General features: G+C 41.7%; 1 protein-coding gene across 1 annotated transcript in view; it reads right to left on the reverse strand.

Annotated features, from left to right (window-relative positions):
* Positions 1 to 2,810: 2,810 nt before the first annotated feature.
* The window catches only part of nf2a (NF2, moesin-ezrin-radixin like (MERLIN) tumor suppressor a), a 45,513-nt gene continuing 34,951 nt past the window's right edge, over positions 2,811 to 13,372 (reverse strand). The window contains exons 15-16 of the mRNA XM_080433170.1: positions 10,647 to 10,806; positions 2,811 to 3,528 (exon numbers count right to left, since the gene is read on the reverse strand). Coding sequence (XP_080289296.1) covers positions 3,478 to 3,528; positions 10,647 to 10,806 — 211 coding nt within the window. The 3' untranslated portion in view covers positions 2,811 to 3,477. The remainder of the gene's footprint in view (positions 3,529 to 10,646; positions 10,807 to 13,372) is intronic.

Raw genomic sequence — 13,372 nt, forward strand, 5'->3', positions numbered from 1 at the left:
CTGTATGCCGCCAGCTGTAATGTAATGTGCTAATTGTCCCCTCGTGTCTGGCATTCCCAAGCCAGTCGTCCTCAAACCCTGCCCCCAATCGCTGTGATTGGCCACCTCATTGGCTACTGCTGCTCATTCGAGCGATGCTTCAACCGGGCCGCCATAATGGTTAGAGCAAAGCACTCCTAATGCATGTATGCCCCATGTATGTGTATGGAAGCAAGAAGTCTCTCCACATATTCATTTGTTTGAGAACCACTGATTTAAACATTAGGAAGCAAGCCAAATTAAGCAACTACACTTTAGAAACAAACCCCAAAAAAAACACAACCTGCAACTACCAATATTTACAAGCGACTTTACAAGCTTATAATAAGGGGACATGGCAACACTGATGGGGGCGGCGTTGACGTACTGCCTTACAATGTGACGTCTACATATTTATGTCGATGGGCGGCCGAGGGAAGACGATTTTGGGACAGAGGATGTAAAACAAATTAAATGCCAATTTGCATGGGGTATTTCAGGATGAAAATCATAAAGAAAACAACAACCATAACACGCCATATTCATTTATTATACACAAAAAAATACATTTCCTTACCTCTATAAAAAATGTGTTTAAGAAAAAAAAAGTAACCCAAAGTAAAAAAAAATACTGCTCACTAATTACTTAACTCTTTCAGTGCCATGCTTATTTATGGAATTTTGGTTCCGAGTGCCACAACCAAAATTAAAAAAAAAATGTGCTTAGGAGCCGAGATACAGCCTCTTTCAGTAAAAAGTTAAACAAGAAGTGAATGGAGCAGCAAATCTTCAAATCATCATATCATGGGTTCTGAACATGTTTTTCCAAAAAAAAAAATTGAGTTTTTTTCATGACGTATTTGACGTCTTGTTGTGGCACACGGGGCGTCAGGCCTCATGACGTATTTGACGTCTTGTGGCACTGAAAGAGTTAAGACAGGAAGAACAAAATTATATATATCTATATTTTCCACACATTAGTATTCCCAAAATAAATTGCTCTCACAGAAGAAAGCATATTGATCCAAAATGACAAATTCATTCAAAACACATCTTCATACTGCAAATCAAAACCCTGATAAAAAAAAAGAAAAAATACAAAAAAGGCTCCCAAAGTCAGACGTCAGATGCAGCCCACGACATCCATGCAAGATTCACAGTTCCGTCATCCAGTTCAAAGCATCAGCTAGTCTAAAGGACTGGCCCTTCGTACCTTCAAGGGTAGAAGATCTTCGTGCAGAAGATCAACCCGATGAGTAGCTTGAGGTAGCCAGAGATATGTAACATGATGTCTCTGGTTATACCAGATGTAAACGTTAGTGTTCAGAGGCCTCGTGCATTAAACTTTGCATAGATTCCCAGCTAAAAGCTGAGTGTGGAAAGGCAGAAATCTTCATGCACATACACGCAGTCACACGTGCGTGCGCACACACAGATACAACATTATGCATGTGTGAGTTAAACATAAATAAACACATTTTTCAATATGACCTCTATAGTGTAAAATTCTTGAGTGTTAATTTATCTCAAATGGAAACAAATAGACCCGTATGGGTCTCTAGCTTGGAAAGTTCACAAATGGAACCAAAAGAAGCCTAATGTTCCTGGTCAACAAACCGTGGAAGTGAAATAAAAAAATAAAAACATTAATTCATATTATTATCAAATGAACCCTAGCGTCCCTATTCTGGGGCGAATACCGTACGCAGAAATTGCAGATCTACAAAGTCACAACGTTGTGAGCTTGTAGTTCGGCCATTTTCGGCAAAGAGATTTGGTGTAGAGGGAAAAAAGGAATGGGGCCTAGTACAGTACAGGCTGCAGGGGACTCCAGTCAAGGAAGTATATAGGGTTTAGTATATAGGGTTTAACTGGTTAAAGGAGGCCATAGACAGTATGGGGGTGGACGGCCGGTTCTTGCCTGCCAAATGCATAATGGGAAGTGTAGGAACAGAGCACGGTCGAAATAAACAGAAAGGGCAACTTTGTCAGTATGCCTTGTATGGTAAATATTGTCTGTCTCCCACCCCCGTAGATTTATTATAATCAAAATGCTTTCCTTGAACATTCACCGCCTGTGAAAATCCACTATCTATATTGCACTTAAATTATGGTTTGGATCAAAGTTAGTTTTTTGTTATTTATATATGTGCTTTGACTTTTAGTAGTTGAACGGTATCGTGCTAATGGTGTTACGGTTAACGCTGAATAAAATGTCTTCTCTGTGAAAGATTAATAGGGGTGTGGGTGGGATGGTTGGATGGTGGGGATTTGTGACGCGGCTTTAGGCAGGTTTTGCATATACCCTTGCACAATTTATGTAAGGGTTATTGTTAAAATGGAAAAGTAAATGGACATTTACTTTTAATGTGTGAACCCTAGGAAGAATAGCTATTGCCATGTGAGGCAGCTAATGGGACCTAAATAAATCAGGGAAGTAGTTTTTCAACGTGGTTCTGTTGAAAAGCATTCAATGCTGTGGACCATGTTATCAAAGCCCAAAAGGGTTCACAGAATGAGACGTCTAAACCACAGTCTGCACGGTACATAGCCGTCGACTGTAAACCCATTAAGACCTGAAGCGATTCTTAAAAATGTTTTCTAAATCCTAACAATTTTTTGAAGGAAAAAAAAAAAAAAAAAAAATGTTTCAAGATTTTTCAAAAATAGCAGATCTACAAGCTCATAGCGCGGCACTTGGTGCCGCGCTATGAGCTTGTATATCTGCTATTTTTGAATAGCCAAAGAAATCAAAAGTGTCACAGATGCGTTCCAGGTTTTAATGGGTTAAATGAACAAATCAGGCATATAAATAAAGCATTCTCGTATTAAATTACAGCCCATGGTTATTCATTACTATTTGGAATTACAAAAAAAACAGATAGACTATCACCAATGTGAGTCATTCGCAGCCTTTTGCACTGAAGCAGTACTTCACAAACCTAGGTATTAAAATGCAACTCATGGAACATTCCGTGGCCCTGACGCACTGAAAGCATCACTGACACGAGCGTCACTGATGCGCTTTCAGAGTGTCAGGCCCTCATAGTGACCACACAAAATTACACCACTGCAGTGGGGAATCAGCATTGTGTGTATGCGTGTATGCGTGTGCGCGCGTGTGTGTGTGTGTGTGTGTGTGTGCGTCTTACTCTCATGGTACAGCTCCTCACTCACACAGGTGGTTGCTATCATCTTATATACAGCGCTATTTAAACATGCAATATGCATGTACCCTTTCGGTTGCCATTGCAATGTCAATACACGAGGCCCCAGGTGATGGTTGGCGCAGACCAAGGCAACTAAATCCCGGGGTTTTCATGAGCGTAATGCTGCACCAGTGGTTCCCAGGAAGTGAAGCGTAAAAGGCCTTGCAGTAGTGCGGTCAGTCATTTTGAACTGACTGGGGAATGTAGAAGTAACAGGCTTGTAGCACGTGTATGCATGCATGCACGTTTTTTAAAGTTCCTCAAAAAAGGCCACTCTGGACTTGGTGCTCTGTAGTGTTAACTGTAAAAAAAAAAAGAGACAGGAACAAAGAAACAGATTAGCCTTAAATAAGAAAAAACAGAATTAAAGCGATTACAGCCGGATCCAGGATTCTAACCTGCATAAAGAAAAATGGCAAACATAAGAACCAAAATCACTGCGATTTCAAGGAGACATCATCCTATTTGAGGATTAATCAGTTCAACCTCCGTCGTACTCGACACACAACTGCCACGTCGCTCTATTCTGATACAAACACCTAGGCGTACAGTATTTACCCCCCTGACGCGTATTTGCTTAACCAATTAAGACCTGAGGCCGATTCTACAAATGTCTCCTATAAATCCCAACAGTTTTCTGATAAACGTTTGTTTCTATATCAGTGGTGCTCAAACCTTTTCAGGTCAAGGACCCCCAAAATTATATGTATTTCACCACGGACACGGAGAAGCAAGGATTTGAGTTAAACATTTTCGCTTTAAAATAATATAAATATATTAATTTGCACACATTTTCTCGATTTCTCAAAAATAGCAGATCTACAAGCTCGTAGCGCGGCACTCGGTGCCGCGCTACGAGCTTGTATATCTGCTATTTTTGAATAGCCAAAGTGTAAAATAATGCTTTTTTTTTTAGCTCAAATCAAAAAGTGACACAGATGCGTCCCAGGTCTTAAAGGGTTAATGTTAGAGCACATTTTGTAAGAGGTGTTGAGTGTTTGTTGTCAGGGTGGGGGTGGGGGGGATAAAGTAATGTTGTGCTGTCTGCCAGGAAACATGGCGTCCCTCCCGCGGCTGTCAAACAGAGATAAAAAGAGAGGGGGGAGAGACACACACAAACACACAGAGAGAGAGGGCGAAAGAGAGAGAGTGGAGTAGTACTTCTTCGTACCTGCTTTGCAGAGAGCCAAGTTATTTTGGGTGTAACTTGGTAAAGTAATAGCAAGACTGTTTGAAGACGGCGCTGGGTGCCGCATTGCTGGCACCCAGCCTTACATCATGCTCTGGCGCAGACAATTTCATATAAAAAGCAATTTCTCTTTGGAATTCCTGCACTGGACATTAAAAATAGCAGTGAGCAAGCGAAATTGTGGATGAAGGCAAATCAAACTTGCCAACATTAACTCATTCAGTGCCCGGCTTATTTATGGCGGTTTGGCGTCATCCACAGCCAAAATTCATTGTAAAAAAAAAAGTGCTTAGGAGCCGAGATAGCCTTTTTCAGTAAGAAGTTAAACAAAGAGTGAATGGAGCAGAATATTTTCAAATCATCATATCTTGGGTTCTGAATTTTTTTTTCAAAAAAAAAAAAATTTAAAAAAAAAAACGTCTTAGACGTCCAGTGGCACTCCGGGCTTATGTTAAAACGTCCAGTGGCTTATGTTAAAACGGACGTCTTAGACGTCCAGTGGCACTGAATGAGTTAACTCAAAGCTGTAACTTATTTCACTTACTACTAGGCTATCCTCCTTTTCACCATTAGAGGACGTTCCTCTCCTGCCCACGAGAGGATAAATTCCTCTGTGTTTAATTAAATAACATCGTCTAACTATCATGACGTGTTATTTTACATTTGTCACTATAGTATTTTTGTATATAGTGTGATTGTGTTGTGTTTTATTGTTGTACATGGCCTGGGACTGCAAATGAAAATGAGCTCTTAGCTATATCTGGTACAACACATCAGATTTCTATTACTGAAATTCATGTTTAAAACATTTTTACAAAGCAAATGAATCATGATTTGTAATCACCCGTTTGGAAGTGCTCTGGGAGCATCCTTATGGATTCACTAGTGATGCGCGGATGAATGGGCACTGAGAGTCAGTTTAAGCTTTAGAGATACCATTTGGCGATGATGGGGGAAGAAAGACGTGGGGTTACTCAGGCTCTCTCCGGTGGGAGATTATCAAACAGACGGGGGGAGGGAAGGGGGGAGGCCTGGGGCTAAAGATCAATGTTGGCTGAAACGAGTGCCGGTTAATTGTCTCTTTGTTGAACTGGTGATGGATTAATCCGGTGCCCCATCTCGTGGCCCCCCATCCCACCCAGCCGTCCATTAGCTCAACACATGAACTGGATCAGCCAGTGTAACTTAACCAATTAAGACCTGGAACGTATCTGTGTCATTTTTGTATTTGAGCTAAAAAGCATTATTTTACACTTTGGCTATTCAAAAATAGCAGATCTACAAGCTCATAGCGCGGCACCGAGTGCCGCGCTACGAGCTTGTAGATCTGCTATTTTGGAAAAATCGAGAAAATTTGTGCAAATTCATATATTTATATTCTTTAAAAGCGAACATTTTTAACTCAAATCTTTGCTTCGGGGGGGTCCCTGGAACAAAATATTTTGAGATGGGGGTCTGTGGCCAAATACATATCATTTTGGGGGTCCTTGACATGAAAAAGTTTGAGAACCACTGATATAGAAACATACGTTTTTCAGAAAACTGTTAGGATTTAGAAGACAATTAGTAAGAATCGGCCTCAGGTCTTAATGGGTTAAAATTGGCTGGGCAAACTCACTCTACTTTAATGGGTTTCAGGTACGGACTCTAAAGGAGGCTGAACAAGGTAAATATATATACCGGCGGATGAGAAAGCTTCAGAAATCCTGGTTATTTATTTCTGGGTGGGGGGATGTGTAGAGGTGGGTTATATACTGTAGGCAAATCAAAATGCATAAGGGGAGAGAGAGAGGGGGGGGGGGGGGGGATTTCTACCGTGTTTATGTAGCCCTGTCAATTTTAGACTCTCTCTGTGTGTGTGTGTGTGTGTGTGTGTGTGTGTGTGTGTGTGTGTGTGTGTGTGTGTGTGTGTGTGTGTGTGTGTGTGTGTGTGTGCGCGTGTGAGAGCATGGTTCCATATGATTTCCACGCTGAAAATTCAAGCATTCTATTCTTTATTTACAGCACTGCTGCTCACTGCGATTCACAACAGCAAAAGGCCATGGACTCATTCCCCAGAACAGACAGCCTATAAGGTTTTCGCGCAACGGGGGGAGCAGGAGATCAGTCCCCTGTGATGCTGCCCCGGTCGAATTCCGTACAATTCCGATTGTAGGAGGCTATAGCATTCAGCTCTCCTCATCCTCGCCGCCTTGAAATGCAGGTTTATTTCCGAGACCGAGTGTGTGTCCTCCTCTGAATGCGGCTTCTTCTCTCGGTTGCAGCTGTGGAATTTGCGTTGTGAAATGGGATGGCTCGGTGCCAGCTGAACGCAGCCTCATGGGCCCATGGTGCGAGAGCACAGAGGCACCGGCCCGTGTCGAGGGAGTCCGCTGGCCACTCATTAATCTTCCATGGGAGAGGAAATGCACAGTAAAATCATCAGTGTTAATTTTCACCCATTTGTAACTCAGAGAGTCTACCAACGTAGCCGAATGGACCCTCACAGGTCCTTTTTCGATAACGTTTCGTACACTCAATGAGTTAACCCGTTAAGACCGGGAACACATCTGTGTCATTTTAAGCTTTCTTTGGCTAGTCAAAGGATAGCAGATCTACAAGCTCAGAGAGCCGTGCTATGAGCTTGTAGATCTGCTATTTTTTTTTGAAAGATCGTGAAAATTTGTGCAAATCTTTGAATATATATTTTTTCAAGCGAACATTTGTAAAACATTTAGTTCCAGGAACCCCCCAGAAGCAAAGATTTGAGTTACAAACGATTAAAAAAAAAAAGAGAAAATTCAAATTATTTGCAAAAAAAAATCATGATTTAAAAAAAATAGCAGATATACAAGCTCATTGCGCGGCACTCGGTGCCGCGCTATGAGCTTGTATATCTGCTATTTTCTAATAGCCCAAATAAATCTAAAAATGACACGTTCCCGGTCTTAACACATCCACTGCCAAGGGCTAATCTCATAATGTACTCACCAGTGCCAAGGTGTTTTTGTTGTTTTTTTGTTTTTTTCATGTCGCCATAGATCTTGTTAAAATCCTTAAGATTGAGCGCTACACAGTCTGTTTACATCCGCGCGATCTCCCTGTATCTCCCAGTGAAAACCACGTGTCAAACGGGGCATCCATGTTTGAGTTAGAGCGGATTACGTTAAACAGTGAAATGCGAGGAGAAAAAACTACAGGAAGAGAATTGAGTTTCAGTTTCGTCTGTAGAACGAGGGCGGGCGTGATCGTGAAAACCGGATCCCAAATAATTCTATTTCCTGTCATCAAACCGGAAACGGAAGTGGATCAAAAAAATTCCGAAAGTGCACCCGGACCGCGCATGCGCGAAAAGACCGCAGCCCGTAGGGCTACGGTCTCGGCGCTTAACAGTTGGATTTAACGGCCCGTAGGACTACGGTCTTGGCAGTTAATGTGTTAATGGGTTAAAACTATAACACTGAGGATTTCACTCTGTGCGCAGACGGGACAGAAGCTGGCCTGGGAAATGCAGTAAAGCACCTGGAATGCCTCCCGACTTCCAGAACAGTAAACTCCGTGCCTCCCTTTCAACTCCTCCTTTTCCTACCCTGGGTGTCTCTCCTCAGCCTCCTCTTGGCCTCCAGTTTTTTTCCGATGCTCTCTCAGCTCTTGTGTGAAGTGCCAAACTCCTGGCGGCGGTCCACACATTCTTTGCACCCCCCCCCCCCTCCCAAATCAATCCCTCCTCCTTCAAATTCTTCCCTCATCCGTTGAAAATCATTAGCCGCAATCTCCCCACACACACACACACACACACAGACACACACACACACACACACGTTCTGCTGATCCCCATTTCTCCCTGGCTCTGCGAGGTTGCCTTTTCACGCTTTTTCCTTCCCTCTCAACTCTCTGCCTCCCTCTACCCACCACACGTTTTGTTGCCGTTGCACGGACAGTGGACTATAAGACCCGTGGGCTCGGGATTTAATTGTACGCGTACTCTGAAATTAGAGCCTTTGCCGGAGGGGAGGAGATAACAAGACCTGACTTAACCCTTTAAGACCGGGGAACGGCCACGGACCCCCATCTCAAAACATATTGTTCCAGGGACCCCCATTAAAAATGTTTCGCTTTAAAAAAATACGTATAGCCTATATTCAAAGAGTTGGGACACATTTTCACGATTCTTTTAAAAAATAGCAGATCTACAAGCTCATAGCGCGGCACTCGGTGCCGCGCTATGAGCTTGTAGATCTGCTATTTTTCAATAGCCAAAGAAATCTTAAAATGACGATGCGTTCGCGGTTTGCGTTCACGGTTTCAATGGGTTAATTGACTTACTCACCCAAAGGCAACGCAGCGGGGGGGGGGGGGGGGGATTGGGTGTCAATCGTCACGCGACCCAACCACCATTATGACGAGTTACACACGGATGATTAGTTTTGTTTTTAACACTCATTACTTCCAATCTTTCCTTTTAGTTTTTAGTTTTTTTTTCATGACGGACCGCTACATAGACAATATCACAGGTTCCCCTAGGCCTAGGGAAATCTGCTCAGGGTAATCTTCATCAGCGTGAAGAAGAGACTGTGAAACAACGGGCTGTACAATTAACCCATTAACACATTGAGTCGTTCTTTGCGTTCTTTTGAATCCATCACTTGAGTGCCAAGAACGCATATATGCGTTTTTTTTTACAAAGTGTAAAATAACGCTTTTTTTTAGCCCAAATCTAAAAATGACACAGATGCGTTCCAGGTCTTAATGGGTTAATCCAGGGCCAAAGTGGAATCTAAGAAGTGGAACATTGCGGTGGTTCAGGCAGGCAACAGAAGTCGAGCAAGGTCTCATGCTTTTATACACACCCTCCAAATCGCATGCGCCCACCATCTTAACCACATTAAGCCTGGCATCCCTATTTTTGGGGCATGTCATTTCAACATGTCCCCCTGGTGAGTTTTAAATCCTTCGAAAAAATGTTCAATAAATGTACGACAAGTCTTTTTTTTCTCCTGCAAAAACATCCCTAAAGGAGAAGGAGCTTTACAGTACCACTATCTTTGCCCTCATTTAGCATTCCAGGACCTATGAATATGTATGTATACGTTTGATCATCATGAGTATCCACAGAGAACATCATATAGCATATTAATGCTTTGGAGATATGCAGACTGTGCAAGAACTACCAGGAGTTTAACGGGGGGGGGGGGGGGATACATTAACCAAAACACAAAATAAGATGTTTGGGGGGAAGCAGGTCTTTAAAGCTGCACTACGTAACTTTTTTTGTGTGAATAGTGTTATTTTGTCCAATCTGTATGGTATGTTAATATAATATCACAAATACAATTGCGGTGGTTGCATATTTGGTCTCCCTGCTCTTCTATTGAGACATTTAGATCCTGTTTCTGGTTGACAAGTGGTACTGCCTGAAGGTCAAAATTATCTGTTTCCTCTGAGCAAGCTCTATTAGCTCAGTGGTAGAAATGTCAGGTTAGAATCCTTGTTAGAACTCACTCTTAAGCGTCTCTCGCTGCTAACACAAAAGACTCGTCAGTGAACAAACTCCCTCCACCTCCCCACCCTCCTCCTGTAGTAGTATTTATGTAGGTCTTCACTATGTCAGCATGTCACTCGATGCAGGTTCAATATGCATTGAATCATGTTCTGAATATCTGTGTATCTTTACGTTCTATGACGGATTCATATGTCTATTGTCATGATTGCGCAGATTGTTCTGGAGGGCCACGGAAGCAGAGCCACACACCGCCAAACACAATCACGGCAATAAATGCTTTCCATCTTGATGAGGGTGTCTGACTGAAGTGCCCTTTTTGAATATCAAAGCAACCCTCCGATGAGTGTACAAATGGAACCGTTCCATTTGTACACTCTTCAGAGTGAAATGAACACTGAGGATTTTTACCGTGGGGGGAAATAATAGGAACGGTGAGACGGTGATGCTGGAGTGGAGCGATGAATAACAGTTAATAGATGGCAGGAATTAAGGTAGATTGGACACCTCCGGGTTCAATTCCAGCTGGGGACCCATGTTTTACCCTATCTATCCCTCTGATTTCTCTACTCTTCTGAGTTAAGGAAAAATATCTTGCCCTCACATTAGATTACAATAAGACTACCCCTGTTCTGAGTGTGTCGAGTGCTGCTAACTGGGGAGTTGAGCATGTTCCGTATAAAAAGTGTTGGTGCAATGTGGGTGTCTCGCGTTTGAACGTGTCCATCCTGCCGGCAGCTACTGGCTGTACCTTTTTGAAGTTGCTGTGCTTGCTGGTTCCCTGCTCGGCGTTCTGGTTGTGAAGAATGTCCAGGGGCGTCTCCCTCTCTTTCAGCTTCAGACTCTCGATCTCGGTCTTGAGCTCGTTGAGCTGCTCCTGAAGATGCTTGCTCTTCTCCATGTACTCCACCCTGAGGGCAAACAGTAGGCGCAGGTGGGTGGAGCCAATTAGCAATTCATTAACCATGATTGCGCAGCACCAGCCACAGGGTAGCTCAACCCTGCTACGGGTTGAGCTTTAACGAGACATAGTCTAATGATGGCTTTACTTTACTTTATTTGTTTATTCAGACGGGACAGAGCATATTAACTCATATAGTGCCAATGACGTCTTTTGACGTCTCCTAAAAAAATTTTTTTTTCTTTTGAATCTCAAAGGAACTAGGAGAAAACTATTTTCAAAAAGTTAATTCTCCATCCACTTCAATGTTAAAATGTAAACGGACACATTTTTTTCTCCGTTTGACCCAAAATGCCTTTGGCATATGGATCAACTAGCTTGAAATAAGCCTGGCAGTGAATGAGTTAATGAACAGTACATAATAATGTAGTGTAAATACACCGGATTTAGCAGTGATGCAAACTTTCATCCGCAGTCCCCCAAAAAAAACATAGAACAAGGGACGATAAAATACATTACAATACAACAGAGGCATCGAAAGCAAGTTACTAGACCTGCTGTTCATGACCGAAGATGCACAAATCACAATGCAGCGTTGTTAAGGAAAGCCAGTAAGACACACTATACGAAGTAGGTCTGGGTAGCATTGTCCCCGCATTGACAAACTAGTCTCCTTTAGCCAAATGGAAATAGCAATCTTTAAAAAAGAATTCACCTATAACAACAATATTGTGTAACTAAGAGATACACTGAGAAAAAAAAAAACACCACCAATACTTCATCAATACCATGATTAATAAAGATTATGGCATGAGACCATAGTAAGCTACCGGGGTCCCCCATAGTCCATGAGCCAGAGCCCCAAAATTGAGCAATGATTATCGAAAGAGTGGGCAAAACCAAACCTATATTAAATTGTTCATAGGGTCAATACGAGTAAATACATATATGATAACCTTTCCACAGGAGCAGCTTTTTCATGGTTATCACACATTTTGTTATTTTCCCCATACGTACATGACAGGTGAAAAAATGACAACATTTAAAAAAGAGTTATCATAATGAAACTTCCTAAGTTGAGTACTTACATGAAGACAATGATTTATCGTATTACAAGTTTTCTGAAATTGTATATTTAAATATGCAAAGTAGGCATTAGGAAAATATGCCCACATTTGCATAACTTTCCAGAATCAACATTGGAACATTGGACAAAGCCAGAGTCAACATACTTATTTCATTTTGTTAAGATGTTGGAGTCAAAGGTTTTTAACGAGGGAATATTCAATATCTGGCTCAATTTTGGGGCTCTGGCTCATGGACTAAATGCCTAATTTGCATATTTAAATATACAATTTCAGAAAACTTGTAATACGATAAATCATTGTCTTCATGTAAGTAATCAACTCAGGAAGTTTCATTATGATAACTATTTTTAAAATTCTGTCATTTTTTCACCTGTCATGTACGTATGGGGAAAATAACAAAATGTGTGATAACCATGAAAAAGCTGCTCCTGTGGAGAGGTTATCATATATTTATTTACTCGTATTGACCCTATGAACAATTTAATATAGGTATGGTTTTGCCCACTCTTTCGATAATGAAATCTTGTCTGGCTCATGGACTACCAGGGGTCTATACTTGGTCCCCTCCTTTTTCCCCTCTACCAAATCTCTACCTGATGAGCTTGTAGAGCTGCTATTTTTGAAACCTCACGTCACCCCCAGAATAAGGACACTAGGGTTCATGTAGTTACTTCTAAGCTTCTTTTTCCCTTTTCTGTACTTGTTTTTGCAGCTCGAGGGCTATAGAGGAAAGCCTGAAAGCCAGCAGCTGACAGCAGTGACAGCAAATGTTGGAAGGTTGACACTGACAGCTTCCGAAATCTCAAGAGAAAGCGTGCGCTAACAAAGCCTTCCTGCCGTAAAAGTGTAAATGCGCTCAACCAAATAATAATATTTTTCAAATCTCAAAGTGTCACAGGGTTTAAAAACAATGGCATAACATAAGACTCTACTTGGGGTAAATAGAAATGAAAAAAAACAAAATATAAGTTTTTCAGGAAATGAAGAAAACCTTGTATTTTTTTAAAACAAAGCAATACTGCCTCATCAAAGTTGATATAGTGACTTCTGAGTCTGAAGTGCCCTATTTCATGCCCTACTTCAAGAGTGTCAAGTTAAGGTTGTAAAAAATAGCCGATCTACAAGCTCACAATGTGTCACATAGCGACGCATTGTGAGCTTGTGGATCTGCTATTTTCAGGCTTAACAACACATAGGTGGTTCTCTAAGTGGGGTCCTTGAGGGGGTCCTCACATTTGCATCGGCAATCAGTTTTACCATGTTACCCCTATTTTATACTTCAGCTATTCAAAAATAGCCGATCTACAAGATCACAACACGTTGCCACGTTATGAACTTGTAGATCTGACATTTTTGTTGTAGGTTTGACTAATCTTGAAAGATTTTGAAAATGTTTTAATTAACACAAATCTTCTCTTATGAGGGGCTCTGGTGCTATTTCTATTTTTCAGATGGGGGTCCACGGCCAATTTGGGAGTCCTTGACATA

This window comes from Gymnoscopelus braueri (genome assembly GCF_963280865.1).
Source record: "Gymnoscopelus braueri genome assembly, chromosome: 7".
NCBI classification, from domain to species: Eukaryota; Metazoa; Chordata; class Actinopteri; order Myctophiformes; family Myctophidae; genus Gymnoscopelus; species Gymnoscopelus braueri.